The sequence below is a fragment of the Argopecten irradians genome, chromosome 16, assembly GCF_041381155.1.
Source record: "Argopecten irradians isolate NY chromosome 16, Ai_NY, whole genome shotgun sequence".
In the NCBI taxonomy this organism is placed as follows: Eukaryota; Metazoa; Mollusca; class Bivalvia; order Pectinida; family Pectinidae; genus Argopecten; species Argopecten irradians.
The window spans coordinates 17,339,262-17,362,538 of record NC_091149.1 but is presented as its reverse complement, the minus strand read 5'-3'; the positions used below and the strand labels follow the sequence as shown (position 1 = coordinate 17,362,538).

General features: G+C 34.5%; 1 protein-coding gene across 1 annotated transcript in view; it reads left to right on the top strand.

The window, feature by feature from the left end:
* Positions 1-23,277, top strand: part of LOC138311020 (ankyrin repeat domain-containing protein 33B-like) — a 38,510-nt gene that overhangs the window by 11,855 nt on the left and 3,378 nt on the right. The window contains exons 2-3 of the mRNA XM_069252448.1: positions 1,208-1,405; positions 10,767-10,896. Of these exons, the coding sequence (XP_069108549.1) occupies positions 1,235-1,405; positions 10,767-10,896 (301 nt within the window). The 5' untranslated portion in view covers positions 1,208-1,234. The remainder of the gene's footprint in view (positions 1-1,207; positions 1,406-10,766; positions 10,897-23,277) is intronic.

Here is a 23,277-nt window from a genome sequence, read left to right as displayed (position 1 = left end):
TTTTCCCCTTTTTAATTTAGAAATTAGACACAATAAAGATGCTCCACCGCTGACAAAAGTTTTTTCTCTCTATCAAAAGAGTAGCAGACGATTTAGTATTTTTCTTCGGATACAATAGTTACTTACTTTACACTATTACCACCAATGAAAGGTTTAAACTTCTAATTTTACCTCACGATTCAAATATTAAAAATAATTGCATTCCGTGGCATTATGTTCTATATGGAATACAGTACTGTTTCCGCATGCACCGAGAACACAATTATTCCATATTATTTGTATGTAAAGTAAACATATATTTACACGATTAAACATCAATTATTGTTCGAGTGATGAGAATCGTTTATGCTCTGTCGGCGGTTGAACATCTTCAGTTATATAAAAAAATGAACGCATGCCCGGATGACAAAATAATCTACAGCTGCTATCAGTAGAATCTGACCTAATTATATTACAGTATGAAGATTTAACACGACCCCAAATAGAGATGGAATTGTTATTGTAGTTATATAATAAGTATACCTAGACATCAAAACATGTTTCAAATGTCATGTATGGACGGGACGTGCCGATTTAATTATCGAGCTGTTAATTCTTCACAGTTGATTTATCATTTAAGGTCATTATCTGTATGTAAACATACAAGTATAAGAAACATAACAATACTTTAACGTGTGATTGAAAGTGTGACACGATCTCAGGAAAACATCTCTGGATCTTTTAAAAACTTATCGACCAGGAAAATGATGCATTGGTTTTGGAATTATCTTGGATGATCTTTGAGAGAAGCTGGTGCTGTTCTGTTAGTAACACCAATAGCTTTAAAACAGCTGATTTAACAGAGATTTGAATGACTAATGTTATTGATAGAGCATCTAAGCCGGTTACGAATTCAGAGTTTTGTTAAAGTATTTCTTTTATGTGTAGTGTGCCAGAATACAATCTTGTATTGTTAAAAATAACATTTCAAATGATTAAACGTGGATTGCGGTATCTATTTGTGTTCTGTTGTTTGAATTAACGTACTATTACAACAAACAGAACTAAACGTCATTATTTTTATTTATTTTTTTGCGAAAGCGACGTATTCCCTTTACGCAACGGAACTATCATTATGTGGGGAAGACTGGATAAAATTTTACCAGGATGCTGCAATTTGTTGACCTTTAGATTGAAAGTCAGCTACAGTTCATATTTCTATTTATAGGCATATGCACCGGATAATTACGCCATAATGAGCACGTCAACTGATGACGAAGACACCGGAAGTTTTGACGTCGCGTGTCTCTATGACGACCTGACCTTACTCGAGGCGTGTCAGGAAGGCGATATTGAAAGCGTGCAGAATATTCTAGAAGACGCGCCGACGGATGAGGAAATAAACGAGACAGATAGGACAGGGAAGGTAAGAATTGTTTATCATACAACAGGTTCTGAACGATTTGATTTTTGAATAAGATAACGGAGACATAAATCCGTGATCAGGATGGCTTGCGGTTGGGATGTAAACGTTTAGATATTTGAAGAATATAAACATTTCTGACTAAAATGACAAAAAGAAATGACGATTAAACACAAAAAATGGGTACAATATATAGGACGACCACTGTAACATCGGAAAAAGCAACACTAAAAATCAAAAAGGAAAATATGTCCAAAAGGGAACTCTAATATTAGGTATGTAGTCACAATTTATATGCTTCAAGATATCGTATTATATACAAACGATAACGAAGGTAACTGAATTTTAAGTTCGATCTAAAAGGAAGCTTCGTAATACCAGGCTTCAAGATAACGCGAGTTTACAATAACTTTTCAAATAAAATCCTAAACTATAATTAAGAAATAATTGAAATATCATATAATTAATCTCGACGTCGTCTTGTCCGAATTAGCCTATCAAAATGTGCGAATTTTCTTGCACCAAAATATAAAGTGTCTTGGTAACGTCTAAAAACAACTGACTACCTAAATAGCACGATTATTTATGCAGATTTGAAGTTGTAAAGCGAAGACAATTTTTGATTTGCGTGGAAAGTAACAAAGCTAGCATAAGCGATAAAAAAACACGAGCGTTAGAGGGAACAATAATGTTAACAGACGTAACTATTGTCTTGGTGGCTTACTGTGATACAGCTCAACGCCTCATATCTGATGTTATTATATGGTTGTCTAGAGAGCACCACAGCGGTCCATGTTTCTTTGTAACACCGATAAGACTTAAGTAAGAGCTTCCGCGTAAAAGCTACTGCCCTAGGGGCCATCTACATTAATTTGATTGTGATACTACACTGTCTTAAATAATCCATAACGTATACGACGGTTCATTAAGACAGTGACGAGAATTAAAACCGTCGACGGTAATCGAATTTCTCTGTCGTCGATCTCCAATCTCCCTTTATAAATGTATCTAGGAGTTGAAGTGGACGCGACAGTCATACACGGATATCTGCGTATGCTCCTGGCAAGATCAGGAGTTGAAGCTTCTCGCATACTGAAAACGGATTTGTGAGTGATGAAACCTTAGCGCAAATGCGATTTTGAACAGATAAGCACAATTAGGAATTCGCATTATCAACGTATTTGCTAAAACACATTACACAGAAATTATTGGGATCATATTTAAGTGCGGAATTCCTGACGCGAGTTGTGAACGTTGTTAACAAGTGCGTTAAATCGTTTCGACTTGTTTTAGGGGTTGACCATACTCATATATATCCAATAGGAGATTTCAGAAAAGATGGCGTGACGTCACAGAAAGTTTACATCCGGGTCCTCAAAGGTACAAACACAGTATGGCGACTGATAAAAACAATAACAGATACGTATATCCCTGCTTCATAATCGATACTTTGTCAAAAGTTTACGCTTTCATACTTGCGAATTCTGATTTTGAAATGGTTTCTTATTGTTTCACAGGTTACGGATGTTAACATTTTTATATTTTCATTTGTTTATTATTAAATTTTAGTTTTAGAAGCTACCTATCGAAGCGCTGCCGGGCCATCACACGTAGGCCTACCCGATTTTTGTTCATACGTATAAATTCAGGTTGTGAAAAGGTGTTTATGAAAAGATGATCTATTTCAATGTATAATGTTTCTGTTATACATGAAAAACTGTTCACAATACGATATGATATAAACAAAACGTGAACCACCTGACCAGACCACGGCCGCTCGTGTATGGCTTCGTCGCTGGTAGATCACCGCAGGCCACAGCATTGTTGGGGAAATAATTAATAATTACCATTTTATCTCAAAAGTACTTGTTTAATAATTTATATTGTTATTTACACTTTTGTTTTATCTTGTATCAAACAAAATTACAATGTAATTAAACTTGTTTTAATACACGTATGATCTTCGTAAATATAATATGGTGAAATCGTTATTTAATATGTACATGTTGTTTTAATGGAATACTCTTGTATCAGTAACAAAATTTACAAATAGTATTAAACTACTGTGTTTTACACGTAAACTAAGGCTGCCGATCTCGTTAAATAATTGGTGAAAATCGTTCAGCTTTCATATTGCAGATTTCATTATTAATATTCCATTTTCTAGGTTCAGATGCAATAGCAGGATATTTACTAAGCAGATATATGTCTCTTATATATCAATAAAAGGGAAAAAAAACAAAAGTATGATATTTGGAGATTTGATCAAGAAAGAAAATATTAACATCTCAGTTTGGCATAGAGTTTAACAGTACTATTACTAGTAATAGGAGTATTCTTTTAGGTACAGAAAAAATAAAATTAGGGTCTGGGGTAAAAAAGTTAGGGTCGGTCGGGTAACAGACAAATAATTGTTTTGGCCTAATATGTATATGTAATTATTCGTTCTCTTGGGAAAAGTAGTCTGACAAAATTAAAGATGATATTCGACCAAGACTTTAATTTGGCCATTGCACAATTTGCTTTGTTAAAACGCATTTCAATGGCTGACAATAATGTTGCTACGTATAACAATTAGTTCAAATAAAATTGGTTCGTGGGCAAAGTTATATTGTTCTTAAAGTGAAAGAGGTCCTTTACTTTTAGACTTTTAGATCTATTGGATGAAAAGCTGCGATAGTGAAAAGTGATGCCGTGTTAGGAGATACAGCAGACGTAACCAATAATATTTCTTACATTCTTGCAAGGTAAACGCACGTGTGTTTATTGATGATGTGAATTCAGTTCGTCTCATATCAGAAATTCTACACTAAACTATGATTTTTGTACCTGTTACAATCTACTTTTGATATTAGTTACCGGGCTCAAACTAGTTTGCTGGTTGTTATAGTGTCAAATATCATGGTTGGAATTGTGAAATGTAGGAACAAAATGATGTTCCTACATTTCACAATTGAGATATTTAAGGCGGATATTTCTTATTCTATTACCGTTGTAAATTTGTTTATTTTTCAGTCTCTGTGAAACTGATGAAAAGTAATTCAGTAACCGACAATACTATCCTTTACACGTATAATGGTCCTCATCCATTTTTGTGCTAATGTGCTTACGAAACATGTCGATGGCTTACTCTAGCCTCACTTTTGAAAATATCCAATTTCTCCCTGACAACATGGTGTGTATGTTCTCTAGCCCATAACGTAGTAATACATTGGTGTTTACATGTACGAGAAGTATGGTACGAACCAGACCTGTCACAATCCTATTAAATTTATGATATGCGATGGACTGTCAACCAAATTTGAAAAACATGTTGACAGCAAATTCATAATGTTATTCAGCGTGCGTTTATGCAGAAATTAAAAATTAATAATATATATGATTAGCAGTTGTTTTTATCTGTATTATTGCTGTTAATTGTACCAGTCGTCAATACTTTGTGATCTTGCGGCGTAGTGTGCTGTACGGACTCTTTTGCTATGTATGTTAGCGAGACAGCGTTATTAATTTGCAAACTTGCAACAACGATGCGGAACATGCAGATACCGCAGCCTTTAAACATACACAACACACACCAACGAACAAAACAAATTGCAAAACATAGGCGACCGTCTTTTTGTCATTTGTTATTGTGATGCTACTGGGAAATGTACACTGTTCAGTGTCATTTATACATATAATATCGTGAGGCACTGCGAAATGGACGATGGTTTACACTTTAATAAAGAGACACATTAGTACTTACAGCTGTAGTTGAAATTGAGTTGTATCAAAGAATATTTATAATGACTTCTAAATAACTTCGGTACAGCCGTTATTGAAAGTCGATATATTAAAAGACGCTTTCATTTTAAACTGGTCGCCGTAGAAGTTAAGATATTGTTGCCGAACAAGTCGGAAAATAAATGCATGACCCGTTCTTGGAAGAGTTCTGAATGACGTTACGTAGTTACGGTAGTTATATGGGTTCTCAGCAACAACGTTACAATGTGGGCTAACTGTTCAAAATTTATTTGATTTTTTTTTATCAAAAGTTTCCGAACCATCATCTTTACTTCGACTTAATTCTGTTTTTACCATCTTTAAAAAAATCTTTTGAATTATGAAAGAATTCGCACAGATACGCATAATGCGAAGATAAAAAATATCATAAAGTTGTGTTCATTTCGTATGAAATTTTATTACATTTGTAAAAGGTTTTACTTTTGCTCGCCAAGACTAGCAAAAATAAATTTTAAGACTCGTTTCATAAAATACTATGAAGGGAGCATACCTAGGAAGAATCAAGACAACACACAAACATGTATTTTCATTCGTCTAAAACAACCCGGATGGTAATAAAACATCGTTTTTTACCCCCTGCTTTTCAACAGTATAGACGTTTAACTAGTAAACACATTTTATGATTGATGTACAGTATTGTATAGACAAGGCGTTACGTGATCGATAATTCATGTCCCGTGATTTTCTTTGTTTGTAGAAACCTAGACATATTATGCAAAAGCGAATCAATCACGGAATTCAATAAACAGTGTTCTCTGGAGACCTATTGTATACAATAAACATCTTTCATGCAGCTTTGGGCAATGTATGATCCATATATCTACAATAGCCGGATTTCCATTGTAAACAATTGCTAATGTCATAAACAAAACCATCCCGGTACTTGTGTTCTTGAGGAACAGACAAAACAACCTACGTAAACATTATGATAAAGTAGACATATCTAAATGAAAACATTATCCTCTATTATTTGTTTGCCCAGTAGTATCTTCAGGGATCGTTGATAGACATATTTTCTTAAAAACTGAAGCCATCAATCGATCGTTAAAGTCAGACACATTCGGGTGTAAAATGCATGATGCATATGTACAGTACGATTTTGTGGTGGATTCTATTCCTTTTCTGAACACCTGTATTGTTAATGAAATAATACACATTGCGTTCTCGTGTAATGTCAACATCGACTTATCCGTGTTTAAATGTAAGAGGCTGAGTGGTTAAGATGTCCCGACATATCCAAACGTTCAGTGCGATATTTAAGAGCTTATTCCATAAAGTATTTCATCTCTTCAAATGATATCGTACGAGACGACTGTGATATTCAAATATTTTCGTTTTTTTAATATTTACGAATTTGTGAGTTTTAAGATTATGTTTTTACAGTACAAGTACAGGTCCTTCTTTAAATATTTTTTTTTGGTTTGTTTTGTGTGGAACCTCGGGGGACCAAATCCCGGGGTCCTATTGACGGGAAAATAAAAGGGCAGTTACTAGGTACTGACTGCTGGTCGGTGGTTTTTCTTTCTTGTACTCCGGCGATCCTCCAGAAATAAACCTGACACACCCTTCCATGACCCGGACTGTTAATAGGACGTTCATGTTTAAATGCATTACAGCTAGACGAAATATCAAGCTGGTGGTATCTCCGATTTTCGTTGATGTGTTACAAACGACCATGAATAATTTATATAAATTAGTGTGGCCGATTTGGTAACAAATCTTTCCAAAGGTAATGCGGTGTTTGCTTAGTGGCATTCGAAACACATCCTACGTCATCGCTAAATCTTGTTGCGGAAATATTTAGAAAGATCAATATGCTAATTGTGCATGTGGAAATAAGGTCTCTCTCACTTGACGGAACATGTTTCTTTGTCTCATCAGGGAGAACCATGGGATTCTGGTTCGATTCCTGATCGTAGCTAGCTATGCATCAGCATTAAAACTGGTCTAAGTTCTGAAAAAACTTAAACATTTACCCCGAAAAGAGAAATTGTGTTGACGTCGTGACGTCACGAGGCAGCATTGCATGGGTAGCCATGTAATAAAGCTGCAGACGACATGAGTGTATTGCATGGGACCAGATAGTATTACATCCGTAGCTATGAGTAAAGAATATTAAAGTAGAGTCATATGACTGCCCTACAACCATGATGAGGCCATTTTTTGCGATTTTTAACAACCCAGAAATTACCATAGAGCGATTTAAAAATTGAAAAAGGGTGTCAATATTTTGTGGTTTCTTAAAGATGCTCTACCGCTGACAAATGATTTTTTTTCTATCAAAAACAGCAGCAGACGATTTAGTATTTTTCTTCAGTTACAAAAGTTACTTACTTTACACCATTACCGCCGTTGAAAATTTTGAGCTTCTAATTTTACTTCAAGTTAATTATATATAAAAAAAGAAAAAAAATAAAAAAAATAATTGCATCCCGAAAAAACTCCGTTGACTATACCCTATATGGAATGAAGTTCTGATTGCGCATGACCCAAAGGCAAAATAAATTATTTTATGTTATTTTTGTGTTAATTAGACTTATGCATACACGATTAAACACTAGTTATTTTTCGAATGATGAATATCATTTATGCTCTGTCGGCGGTTGAGCATATTTAAACAAAGCATGTTCACAGATATTAAATGTCACAGTCATGTCATCACTATGCTTCTTTTCGTTTATTGTCCACGTCAATGGATTTCTTAATATTTCGCTGGTACTTAGCATTTGCCTGTTTCAGTAAAAACGAGAATATCGCAAGAACGAACTTGCCATGAAATGTTACAGCAATACATAATACGCAAAGTGAATACTATTATAAAATGGTTTACAGTACATGGAATTACTTAAGACCAACTTTCTTTCGCGTGAGATTTATATTTGCGATTCTCGCGATCCAAATAAATAAATCCAAGTTATTTTCTGCGCAAATTAACATCCACATTTGTACATCATATTTATCGATAGAAATTTCCATTCAAATTTTAAATTCGCGAACCTATTTTGAAATGAAAATCGCAAAACTTAATAGTCGCAAAAGAAATTCAGGTTATAGGATCTTCTACCGCATACTAGTACCACATTAGACCATACTGGTACCACATTAGAACACACTGGTACTACTTTAGACCATACTGGCCCCGTATTAGACCATACTGATACACTGGTACCACATTAGACCATACTGGTACTACTTTAGACCATACGGGTACCACATTAAACCATCTTGGTACCACATAAGACCATACTAGTACAACATTAGATCAAACTGGTACCACATTAGACCACAGTGGTACTACTTTAGACCATACTGGCCCCGTATTAGACCATATTGGTACCACATTAGACCAAACTGTACTACTTTAGACCATACTGGTACCACATTAGACCACTCTGGTACTACTTTAGACCATACTAGTACCACATTAAACCACACTGCTAGGAAACCGGTCTACTGCATGAGTGAAAGCTGACTATCCCTTCATTCTGCGATTACTCATTACATATCTTTTAGAATGAAGACAAAATGTATCATTTCAATTTTCGTCGAATAAGGTAATTGGAATTTAATGTTTCAATTTCATACGAAACAGGCACCCGATATAAAGAAATTCCTTTGGAATAAAAAAAAAAAATCGAACCCAATATAAGTTAATTATACATAATATATTTTAAATAAGACATTATCAGCTAATTTTCTTTCTATTTACTTTCATGATATTTATCGTGTCAATTATATTCAAAACCTGACAGGAACTGCGGAAATTGTCTGTTCGTTCTAATATTGACTGTAAAACACATCTCCGATTATTCTACTGTGAACGTAATAACAGATGCATTATGTAAACAATACGTCCAAAGTTAACTGCTAAAAGGTTTGCCTATATACTCCAGGTTTTAAATTATTTGATGCAATTTTATTGTCTGAGCATCTAAATAATGCTTGTATGTTTAGAAAGGTTAGGGGTGATAGAGCGACGTCGACAAGAAGAAAGAAACACAAAAATTCAATTTGGCTTCTTTTTTAAATTGTTGATCAATGATGATAAAAATAGTACTAATCACAAGCTAATAGTTTTTGTAATCATTACAAAATTATCATTAAATTAATAATTCCAAAGCCATTTTGGTTTTAATAACTATTTAGTATCTTTCCACAAACGTGATTTTATTAGTATGATTATAAAGTTTTTTTGAGGAAATTGATTTAGATTTATTGATCAAATTAACAGTGTATAGAAATACTTACGTTAATGTTAATGTTATGGAATTTGTTTGTTTGTTTGTTTGATTTATTAACGTCCTATTAACAGCTATGGTCATGTAAGGACGGCCTCCCATGTATGTGGTGTGTTGCGTGTATGTTGTGCGAGGTGAGTGTACTGGGAGACTGCGGTATGTTCGTGTTGTGTCTTCTTGTATAGTGGAACTGTTGCCCTTTTTATAGTGCTATATCACTGAAGCATGCCGCCGAAGACACCAAGCAACACACCCCACCCGGTCACATTATACTGACAACGGGCGAACCAGTCGTCCCACTCCCTGTATGCTGAGCGCTAAGCAGGAGCAGAAACTACCACTTTTATAGACTTTGTTGTGTCTCGGCCAGGGGACAGAACCCAGAGCCTTCCTCACAGGGGCGAACGCTCAACTCAAGGCCAAAAGTGAGGCGATGCCAAGGGAGGCATTAGGAAAGATAAAGTCAGTTAGGAAGAAGAGAAAAGATAATATCCTAAATTTAGTCGCCTTTTACGATCATGCAATAGGGGCAGCAGGTACAATTCTAACGCCCTACCTGCAGGGCGTATGTTATGGAAACAGGGATACCTTCTTTATAACAATGGCTTATCATATAACAATGGTTTGATATATAACAATGGCTTATTATATAACAATGGTTTGATATATAACAATGGCTTATTATATAACAATGATTTTGATATATAACAATGGCTTATTAAATATATATTTGATTGTGTGGTTAATTAAAGAAGATAATGGTTTTAAGCTTCATAATGCAATATCATGTCATAAAATTCAAAATATTTTTTTCGAAGTTCTCATTGCTCGATCTGAATACATGTACATACATGTATGTCAATCTGATGAAAATACAGATCCTTAGAACCACCCCATTTAATAGATGATCTGACAACATCCCATAAGGGGCATGTTCGAATGACCTTTATACCACCTGTACCCCAGACAAAATGCATTTGTTTCACCTTGGTATGTCAATTGACAAAAAAGCCATTTCGACCCAGTATATATTTACGATTAGCTTTGTTGTGCTTGTGCTTAGGCGAGATGACGTCGTTCACGAAAGTAATTATGACAGTTTTTTCAAACTAATTCGTCCCCCTGATTCCACTTTCAAGATACTGCAGGCAGCAATTTGATTTTCCCTTTCCGAAGTTCATCTAGACAGTCGACCCCTAATGGCATGTTGTCAGATCCTCTTGGCAAACGTAGCGTTAATAAGGATCTGTATTTTAATAAGATATAATCAGTACTTAGAACAATAGGATTATCCATTGCAAAATTATAAACTAATGAAGACACCAATACCTTTGTTGTTTCAGACTGCCCTCAGCCACGCATGTGTACTAGGTCTGACCCCGGTGGTAGAATTGCTGTCAGAGACACCTGGCGTCGATCCCAACATCGGCGACAAAGATGGAACTACGCCCCTTATATTTGCTGCTCAAGCTGGCAAGTATCACTAAAATGGATTTAAAAACAAAAATTTTACACAAAATAAATAAAAGGGAGAAACGCTATCACAAGGAGTCAAATATAAACACGCAACAACATGATATCCTCAATACAATTGTACTACAATTGTTATTGCCATGCTGATTTCCTCATGCTGGGTCGGTTTTGAGAACGTTTACAATGTAGTAAGCCTACAGTGCAAATCGATAGAACACAACGTATGACATGTCGCCGAGTAATATGGAAATCATGAAGGAAAATGACGTAAGTTGAAAAGTGTCATAAGTACGGAATCAACCGAGACACCGTCATTCATAAGGTTTCATTATTCCAAGGGTGTTGAATTTGCGATTAACGTTCGTAGAAAAAGTGGATATCACGAAATATTAACCAATCAACCAGCATGGAGGTCATAGCGTATTTTCCTGATTTCCAATATAAGAGCAGATACCAATATTGTCTCCTATCTTCATGAGCTTAATTATTATGAACTTTTCACGATTATAACAAACACGGTAAATTATTACTGAATCTCTAAAAATCACAAACAAAGCCAATTCAGGGGATATTTTTAACCGTAGACGCTACTTGAGTTATAATTGCAAACAAAGGGAATAGAGATTGTACACATTCATGGTAAAATGGTAAAAGTTGGCTACACCTCGGTCAGAAATGCAAATGCGGACATCATTTGCATTCCCGTGTAAGCTGTTCTGGCGCTTTGCCAGGTTTTAATTATATTTGGTTGATTACCGCTAATCGGTAACACAGTTAATTACCATCGTAACATGATCGTTACATTTGCAATGCACAAGAGGCGCATAACGACAGGTTCAGGCATAGATAATGAGGTACGGTCGATGGAGGTATAGAATGAACGGGACCGTAAATATCTCCCCCATGCTTAATCCAAAAACTCTGGTTTATGCAGATTTTTCGCATGCATAATTCACAACGGCATTTCTTGTAATGTACAGAATCGAAAGACGTCGAGTGACAAAACATCGACTCATAGAGACAAACATGCAGTTTTAGATCCTAACTGATTACACATTATAAGTCAAGGAATGACAAGCGAGATGAATACCTCATCTTTGTGTGTTCGATTAATTAAGGTCCTATGAACAGCTAGGACGGTATCCCATGTAGGGGTTGTGTTGCATTTATGAAGTGTGCGTTTTGGGAGATTGTGGTATATACGTGTTATGCTTTCTGGCACTTTCAGAGTGTTGTATCTCTGAATTAGCTCATATATTGCCTGTAAATGTCTACATGTAGTAAGACAACTTCGTATAAAAAACGATCAAAGACTCCAAAGAATGATAACGTGTCAAAGTAATTAAATGAAGCAGGCATAACCAGATAGATTGAATGTATTTAATTTATTTATTATCACAAAGCAAAACTTACTGAAGTTAGTGGTAGGAAACAAATATGATTTCTGAATTGAAATATCAATCCAATGACCAATCAGGATGAAAACGTTTTTCAATATATCAATGCATACAGATCAATTTACAATTTATTGGCGATGACGCTTATCAAGTAATTGTCCACATAAGATACTTGTATACAGGATTCGAGTTATCAATCTGATTAAAATGAAAATCCTAATAACTACTCCGTTCAATAGAGGATCTGACAACATCCTAAAAGGAGTCATGTTCGGATGAACTTTGTTTTACGTTAACCTCAGATTAAATGCATTTTCAAACCTTGCTACGGCAAGTGTTAACGGCATTTCGGCTCAATATAAATAAAGCTGTAATGTGCTCTTTGGGCGAGATGACTACGTACACGAAAACACGCCTGACAGCTTTTTAAACGGTTTCGTCCCCAGTCAATATTCTGGCAGCAGCAATTTGATTGGCCATTTTCAAAGGTCACCAGAACGTGACTCCTAGTGGGATGTTGTCAGATCCTCTTATCAAACATAGTGATAATAAGAATATGTATTTTAATCAGATTGTCGAGTTATTAAATGGCAATTAACAATGTTCTTAAAATTTAATTGTGTTTTCAATAGGATTGTCCTTAAAACTAATTAAGACAAATCATACAATATTTATGTACATTAATATTTAAAGTTGTATAGTCTGTGACTTGTTCTAGTTTTGTCATAGAAAAGGTATTTAGAGTATTCTACATGCATGTATTTTTCTCCACCTCTCTAAGTTTTAAACTTTCGATATTTTCCGGCTTTTATAAAGTTCGTATTCGTAAAGTTATTAACCAATTAAAGTTAAAATATGAAACTTTAACGTGTAAACGTTTAAAATAGCTTGGAAGAATCCGAACTGTTCCGATCTCTTCCATTTTGTACGGGTATTGCCGATATTGACCACGTGATACGGCTCGAGAGGTTTCGAGTTACATGTATATGAATAACGCCGATGTCGGCCATGTGATGCAACTTGGTTTCCGACATTACCCGAAAGTTTGAAATATGGCGTTGATTGTGGCGGTTATTTCAAAACGTATGATATTTCATGCGATATTTACCGCTATGTCAATAGTATATTGGTGCTTTCATGGATCTGAACCATCATATATAAGCATTCACACAGTGTATGTTTTATGAGAGATTGTGATGGTGAAAATTACAAGATATACAACTTTAAAATACACTTATGTAGTAAATAAATTGATAATGAAAATATATTTATATGTTAAAAATGCTGATAATAAAGATACTCTACTGCCGACAGATCATATAATATTGATGATTTGGGCAGTTACTGATATCTATTCGTAACTATGTATATGTTTTATTTACACAGAAATACATACATTGTGTATACAATTATGTGTTTTGCTTTTGGTGTCTTCGGATTCAGTACTTCATTCCATATAGGGCAAGTGGTAAGTTTTTTTTCGGATGTAATTAACCATTTTAAATACTTTTATTCCGAAGTAAAAGAACCTCACACTGTTCAATGTGGATAACGTAAAAATATTTCTGAATGAAGAAAATTCTATTTCATCTGCTACGGTTTTAATAGATGAAAAATAGCATTCATCGGCGGTGTAGCACTTAATCAATGTCGATAACCTTAAAAAAATAACAATAATGCAAGTATGGTAGGCTAGCATGCTGAATATCAAACTCATGATGGCCAAAATTACATTTTACAATTTGGAACTCGTTTATTGCCAATAAGCTGATTAAGGAATGGAACTAGTCTCGATAGAACAACGATATTCTACCGGTATGTTGATTATCGGCAAGCTTCCTGTCAAACAATCATATTTATTCACCTAAGGGTAGGTTTCCTGTAGCGTCTATATGGTTTGGTTACATGCAATGCGTGGCGTCAGATTGCGTATATATATATATATATAATGTTCGAAATACATTAAGAGTAATAAACTCTGTTTTTACAAGAAAATTTGACATCTAAATTGAAATCTAGCACATACGCGACATGTTTTTTGGAAACCCTCTGGTGTACTCCATTCTGAAACTTAACTCTAGAGTGATATAACAAATATGCTCGTTTCGTGACCCGACATGTACAGTTGGAACTGGTTTAAAATTTACCTTCTAGTAATGTCTTGGGTTTGCTGCCGCAGCAGTACATACTATAGTTCATGAATAAACATGAATGTACTTATACTGATATTAACGACGAAGAGATTTTATGGTAATATCGAATTATTGGTAAAGATAACATTCAAACCTGCCTTAGCGATTAACTCTCTAAAAAAGACCATCCGCTTAAGAAGACTATTTTTTCCGCGAACCAATTTCACCACATCATACACTTTTTTTACTTGTGTATAAAGACCACTTGGCTATAATGACAGGTCTTTTGTTCCCTTGGATGAAAATTTATTTATATTATTATCTATTTCAATGCGCTAAAGGTTTGCGGTATTTTTTATTGTATGTAATAAAATTATTTGAAAACAACACTCATGTATGTTACTTATGTTCACACATTTAAAAAGTTGAGCAATATATCGCTGCCATTAGATTGCGTTAACTACTGAAAATAACTTTAATTTCCTGACATACAGATTTCGCGAAATACTTCAGACGTTAATTCAAATATTACGAGAATAATTGTTTAAAACATATGTAATATATACATACACGATTGTGAGTAAAAGCCCTTCACAATGGATGTATAATTAATTGCTTCATACCCAACTTGGCATTCTGTCCGACGCCTTTCTTCATACCACTCTAACAAAAAATCCGGGAATGGCGCGATAACCCGACGTTACCGTGAGGTCACAATAGAAACATTGACGTTTCGTATTGATTTGAATAAAAATCCCCTTGGAAAACCAATGAAAATCATACGTATAAACGTATTAAGTATCAAATAATCTGAAAAATTAATCATAAATATTCATGAACGCAGATCCAGACAGTTTGCAAACACATTTTTTTTCACATCCTAAAGAAATTTAAAAAAGTGACATCAATACTTAAATGTACTCACTAACTAGTTGCCCCTAACGAAGATCAACTATGTATTCTATACTCGAAAGTAAAGTTAAATACAGTACATATCTGAGCAACGAAATCAATCAATACAGAGAATGGTATTAATGCAATTTACTGTAAAGCAACAATAGAACATGTACACGTCGCTCAAAAGAGACCTTGGCCTAGAATCGGCACAATACCACTGCTGTAGGCTAGACAGATAATCACAGAAAAACGTTTTTATTCATTAAGGCTTAGAATAAGATAAATGCTTTGATTAGAACACTAGATAATTGGATAGCTTACAAACAATCTATTAACATCTTGATCAATCAATTACAATTAGGACTTAAAATTAGTTTGCATTCAATTCTGAACTTTCGTAGTATTTGTCGGACTCAGCATGACTTGCTATTTTCTTGGGAATGATATTTGGATTTCAATATGATCGCGATAATTTCATCCCCGATTGAGTCATGTAGACTGTTAAAACCAGATGACAAAAAATAAAACCATCCAAAATTTAATATTCTCCTTTTTATATCACACTTTCTACAACGGTAAGTACATGCATTAAACTCCAGGGGCTACTATAAGTAATGATATTTCCATCCCCGGACTATCTCATCGTAAAGCAGAAGGCAACAGAACATTACAGGTCATGTGGTCCTTTGATATACACAAAAAAAGAGCCATATAACGGTACTCTATGGTTGACTGTGTGTCTTTGAAATTAGGGGTCTCTATAGTATGAAAGGGAAATCTTTGCAGGCCTGTGATTGGTGCAGTTTTTCCCTCCTGAGCTGCCTTCAGTTTTACTATGAGATAGTCCATGGGTGGACATAACATCAGTACATTGTAATGAAGCTGTATACCATGGTTTTTCTTTAACTTTTTAAAAATTTAATACTCACGAATTTAATTAATCTATACAGTATTACAACGTTTGATGTAACAGAAATTACTTTTTGCATTGACATGAGCGGTAAAAATTGTCACACGAATCCAATTCAAATCCTCAATTTTATCGAACATCCTAAGAAGTCAATGAAAATTGTGGTAATTAAACACAGATGTAATGGACGGCAGAAATCTGTGTTATTACACTTTGATTATCCCAATAGCAATTAAACGAGCGCAACAGCTTGATTAGAGACAGGAAATCAATGTGTTTATTTGCTATATTTGGCTGACCTTGGCATTTTCAAAAATAGTTCGTTATATTCCATCAACCATGCAACAAAGACAGAGATTATACTGGTTCCAGATTGTTCGTTGGCAGTATCACGTGACCGTGTTAGGTGTGCTGTCCGGTGTCTTTGGCGATATGCGTCAATGAGATTAAATTATTACTATAAGTTTCAACTTTTTAAAAGAGAGACAGCTATCTTAAAGAGAGACACAGCATACTGCATCTTTGCAAAATATACGCATATTCAATCACAGAAACACGTACAGGAGATTCACACCTGAAATTGACTGTTAATAAGACGCAAATAAAAAACAACAACCAACAAATCATCTGATTGCTGGAATGCTCGTAACAAAATCTGGTGGACATAATAAATCCTTAAAAAGAAAAGATGTATGCAATATACGCGGAATAAAATTCATTCACTCTTTGAAGAGTGATGTCCTTTGTTTACAAAAGAAAACGGCTTCTCCCCCTAAACTGTTTTAGGGATTTTGATGAACTTTGCTGACAATTAGCCTGATACAGATGTGTATGATTTATCTGGAGAAGTGTTACAAAGAGACACAATATAGGCATACGAGGGCACTGTGCTATTACAAGACAACACTATTAATGATTACTTAATAGAACATGTCGTTGCAAATATAGAGTGCCAATAAGCATTGGACGTTTCTTTCCAGATTGTGACATGTTTTATGATCGTCAATTTCAAAACAATTGATGGAATTAATTGTATTTGAGGAAACATCTAGTAAAACTTTATTTTCTGAGGATAAACATTCATTTAACAAATAAAATATTCAATATGGTCTTATGTATGTAAAATTAGTTAGTAAGAATAAGATATCACATAAAGAAATTAAGAATGATTGTCATAAGGATTAATTTTAAAATATTAAATTCAGCTGCTAATTAATAAACAATTCACTTTTATCTGCAATCTACATGCAAGTCATTACGACCTACACTTTATCAATATATATATCACAAGGAATGCTTGAACTCGCAGGTATCACAAAAATCAAAATAGTAATTAAAATGAAAACCGGCATTGTTTTGTTAGCTGCACAAATAAAATTCTAATAAAAAATTGAGATGATATTTAAGATATGAAAAGACTTCCATATGTGTGTCTAGTTGACCAGATATCTGAACCAAAGTATAATTCGTTTGTTTATTTGATTTATTAATTAATGTTTTTACATCCAAGGTCATGTAAGGACGACCTCCTATGTATTCAGTGTGTTTTGGGAGACTGCGGTATATTCATGTTATATCTTCTTGGATACTGAGCTTTCGCCCTTTTTAAAGTGCTATAATACTGAAGCATGATACCGAAAACACTAAGCAACACCCCTAACCGGTCGCTAACGATTTAGGTTGTCCAACACGAGGCTTCCTAAAACAGTGTGTTAAGCAAATTGTCAATATGCCCCTATACTTGATTGTGTAAGAAATAATCCTTGATGTTCTAGAGATATAGTTTGATCAGTCCTGAAACAAAGAGATAATGGAAGTTGTAACTAGCTAGCAAAATCAACTTTATTTCTGTTGGGAACCTTTTCACTCCAGAAAAGAATGATGACATAATGGTTATGTTCAGCACGCCATCAGCCCAGGAACGTCGTTATGATGACGTCATCGTCAATCTATACCGCTGTTATACCGCAAGTATCGATGACGTGACATGGTTTCCTATCACGTGTGAGCTGTCTTAAACTCCACTGTGTTAGGTAGGGTTGTTTTTTCTCCTAGCAAGCACTGGATGACATTGTGAAGTATGTACAATATTGAGTCATAGTTCTAGATTTTGTTATGTTCTGACTTAAGGGTAAAACGTAACATAATTATAGTAAGTGAATCCTTCATACAAATTAATTGCTTAAAAGAATAGTCCGAACCAAATATAAAGTGACTGTCTCGACGTATAGCCAAGGGACATGTTACAACATGTCAAAACATGTTTATACAGAACGATTCGTCTCGCTAACCTCTATAACAAAAGTATAAACCTGGGAATTTACGCAAGTGTATGTTTTTATAAATTGTGCGAAGGTCGATTGATAACAATATATGTTCCCCTTGAGATATATCATTATATATATGAATAATTTTATCAAGAAAATAGCTCTAACAAGGAAAGACACTATATGGTCTATTAATTACAAAAACTTTTTTTAAAAAAATTCAATATCTTGTAAAGTGTGTGTTGAATTCTGTGATCAGTATCGCATTATGGTCTTTTCATTTCTGAAATGCGGCGCAATATATGGCATAAAGCTGTTAGGAAATCATTTAACAAGTCGAGTAAGTGTTAAGTAACAATTAGTAAATACTCATATATTATCGTTTCATAACCTGGATGTGCAAACAATAGATCAATACTAATACTATCCTCTCCCAGGTAGATAATCGGATAATCCTATGATAACAACAATGGATCGACTTAATGACTTACGATATGTTATTTATCGGTCACTAAATGACAAAGAATAAGTGTGCTCGTGATAATGAATGCAACAACAGGTTTCCTTACATCAATTAGAGTTCATTGAAACTGTAAAAAACTGGTCGTATTTCAGAATAATAAGCGTATACGATATGTACATACATTTCATACTAATACTCGAATTGCTTTGCAAACTCAATATTGATATCGCAGATTGCGCACGCTTACGTTCCATACTGGTCGTATATTTATTTAATACTTATACAATAATACTTAAAGACAACTTTATTCTGGCATTTACTTTTCCCCGCTGTATGATCACGCACTACCTCACTTTTCCCTATCGCTTTACACCACCTCACTTTTGGTACTGAGTTAGACGTTCGCTCTTGTGAAGAAGGCTATGGGTTCTGTCCTTTGGCCGAGACACCATTGTCTATAAAAGTGGTAGCTTTTGCTCCTGCTGTCCGTTGTCAGTATAATCCGATCGGGTGTGTCGATTTGTGTCCTTGTCGGCATGCTTCAGTCAGGTAGCGCCATAAAATCGGCAGGTGGTTCCACTATCGCAAAGAGAACGAGCAAGAATGTACCACAGCCTCCCGAAACAGACTGCGAACAACGCACCTCACTCGTTCACATTACACTCGCAACGGGTAAACAAGTCGTCCTTATGCTGCGCACTAAGCAGGAGTAAGACACTGTTACTTTTGTTAGACTATTATGTGTCTCGGCCAGGGGGTCTTATTATATGAGTATCTAATCTAAGCAGAACCACGAGTCTTTATATATAAGTACCTAACCTACGCATGATATATTTGGATCGATATCGGTTGTAGGAGAGGGACAAGTGACAAAATATCAATTACTTCGAGGCCTCAGAGATGTCGCCTTAAGATTGATACGTTTTATATACTATTAGAGAACGTCACATACCCATCGCTCAGACGAACCCTCAATCAACGAGGTCTGCGGTCCTCTCTGCTTTTGTGGCGTTGTCACAACTTGCTTTATAAACGAGGAATGAAATAGCCACCAGATCTATTTATTGATGTAGGTACACCGGCGTTCATTGCAGTCTAACAGTAATTGCTGGTTCAAAGTTTTTCTATTTGTCCTCATGTTGTATTATCCTTATCGGGAGAAAGGCGCAAAATATACTGTACCTGCTATTCATTTATTGAGAACTTTTCTGAAAAATCAGCACATAATTTGCTTTTATACCGACTGCTATCAATACCTCTGTACGTGACATGATGTTTAGAGACGTTTTTCGTAGATCAAAATTTAGTAATAAAAATCCAAGTTTAATTTAAACCGTATATATTTGCAAAAACATACATAATCACAATATATTTTAAGCAATACTTTAGGGAAAAAATATTATATGAATCAATTCTTATTTATGAATCTGATTTATCTTATTAATGTAAATGGAGTATTTTGTTATTGTTGGGAATGCCTTATGCATAGTGTTCCTAGCGTTAGTATTTTATCTAAATTGAGTAGACGTCATACATGTTTTGCCTTTTTTCAGAGGAACATTCGTAACACTTGAAGACCATTCACTTTATAATAACCGAATATTTCACACTTGCTTAAATGTCAAACATATTACGACAATTTTAAAATTATATATAAAAGTGATACGTCTTGCGCTGGTCATAGGTTAATGCTATTTTCTTCGTGACTGTACATGTGTCTTTTTTCTGCTTCGATTTTCTATTACTGGGTTAGTTGTAAATCTGCCACTGTGAAGAAAAGCATCACTTAATGTTTGTGACCCATCATCATGTGCCACGTACAATGTATCAATGGTATTGCAATTGTATCTATATTTTCTCGGAATAGATATATCGAAACCGAATATATAGTGTGAGTTTACATGTCAATATGTGTCTATGAACTCATAAAACATATGTGAAAATATATAAAGAAATTGAATATTAAATATACATAAATATATCAATTCTGCTTCTAACGAGAAGTTTTTAAAGGTTAAAACATAAAAATCACTTTATCAGCTCATAAAGGATCAAATCCATTTGTAACGTCGCTTCTGTTTGGCTGAATAAGCGGTTTACTGACGATACAATTGTTACATCTAAATAACATAAAATATATTCAAGTTAATTCTTAGGCATTATGAATAATACTCGGCGAAGTTAAACTGAGTGTACAAGATGAAAGTACTAACTGTTATATCGACTCCAGAAATGATCCGTAGGCGTCTATCTTACATTCGAGAAAATGCTGTTTGAATCGGCTAGGTATTGATTAGGAAGTTAATTTTATTACTATGAATGGAAACACAGATTTTAATGCTTGTTATATAACCTATTTAAAGAAAGCGTTAGAATTAAATTAATGAACATACATGTCACAGAAAAAAGCTATAGAACGGTTTTGTTAACACTCTCTCCAGACTGTTTTAAAAATCAGCGTAAAGCTTATATAGTATGCGTTTATCTGTTACCATAAATAAATATAAATTGTTCCTGATATTTACCAAATTCCCTCATAATCTTGTCATGCAGCATATCTGATCGAGATATGGCCAGCGGACGTTGTTGTTTATTTACAGATAGCGCGCGCGCAATGGGAGTACACAGATCGATAGTAATGAACCCCGCGGTTCGTCATGTAGAAAAGCGATAAGAAGATCGAATAATGTTATGTATATCAGTAAAACTCCTCAAGCTCCCCTCTTAATTACTTTAGGTCACGAATGATTTTGATCGATGTAATGAAATTGTCGGGTTTCTTTGTATACCATGTATGTCTGATGGTTAATGCCTAATATGTTCTTCAATGCTAACCCACTTCTGTCTCCACTTATTCTTTAAATGCAAGCGTTTCATGTGTAATTATTGAGTCATACACAATTTAGATCAACAAATGTATTTAAGGAGCAGTTCAATTATCGAACAGCCAGTTAATATCGTGTTTCGATTTTTAGCGATTCTGACTAAAATCCAGTTAATTTCGTGTGTCAATTATTAGCGATTCTGACTAAAATCCAGTTAATTTCGTGTGTAAATTTTGATCGATTCTGACTAAAATCAGGATACATTGATATTAGCGGTTTCAAAACTCTGCAGTTTGACTATAAGGACATTATGAATATGACCCCATCTGGAATATTGTCTTCTTTCAATGGCCTTGTTTTAATCCGATTGGCTGTTAGGGTATAAAATTATCATATGATTATCAATATGATACAGATCAAATTTTAGCAACCGCAGCGATGTCACTCGAAACCGCGATACTAATTAGTTATACGGTATTCCGGATTTAATTTTGTTTTGTAAAGGACACATTATTCTCAAAATGCTATTGGCTTTAGCAACTACAACTTGTAGCTTTTAAAAAATATTTCACAACATCACAATAGCAATGGTTTTGTTTTGTTTTTTTTTCCAAGAAAGCATTGTTTCAGCCAACCGGATGTTGTTTATATGGCCATTGAAAATGATCGTTAAAATATGGATTAAATTTCCAATATATAACTACACAGAATGGAATTTAAAGTCAAAAAGAATATATATAGAATTCTAATTAGGCTAAAAAATGTGTGTTTAGGGTTACCTGACCGACCCTAATTTGTTACCCCCGACGCTAGTTTATTTAACCTTTTCTACGAAAAAAAATGTGAAGTCGGGATTTCGATCTCAGACTCCGGTTTTAGCCATCATTTTAGAGTGAAAGACATTTTCTTTTAAATCCTCCTGATCGACCGACCCTATTTTTTGGCAATGTAACCCTAAACAAACATTTTATTTTTTTGGCCTTAACTCATTTGTCACACAGCTTAAGAGGATTGAGGAAAAATACATACGTCATTTATAATGAGCAGTTATTAACATATCGCTCTGGTGAAATATTGTAGTTATACTCAGAGTAGTGAGTAGTCATACTCACAAGCATAATCGACCATTAGTCCTACAGATGATTATGCATAGACTTGCGTTTTTATGAAAGTGATTATACAAATATCTTGTTTTAATTTAAAGTCTTATACATTGCCTCAATTTGCCGTTTCTCGCAGCTCAATTTGTTTTCTCTCTAAAACCGACTTGTTCTTAAAATGTGCTAATATCTTGTGGTACGTTTGAAGCAATGATAAATCAAAGAAATCCGATAATTTGTATATTATGTGTGATGAGAGTGTGATTTTCTAATGAAAACGACAACAAATAGTTCCAGCAGTTCCCTTAGCTACGATGTGCAACTACTTCTTATATTGTGAAAGCTTGGATATTATGTCCGTAACAATTATCAACTAAAGGAATCATATGC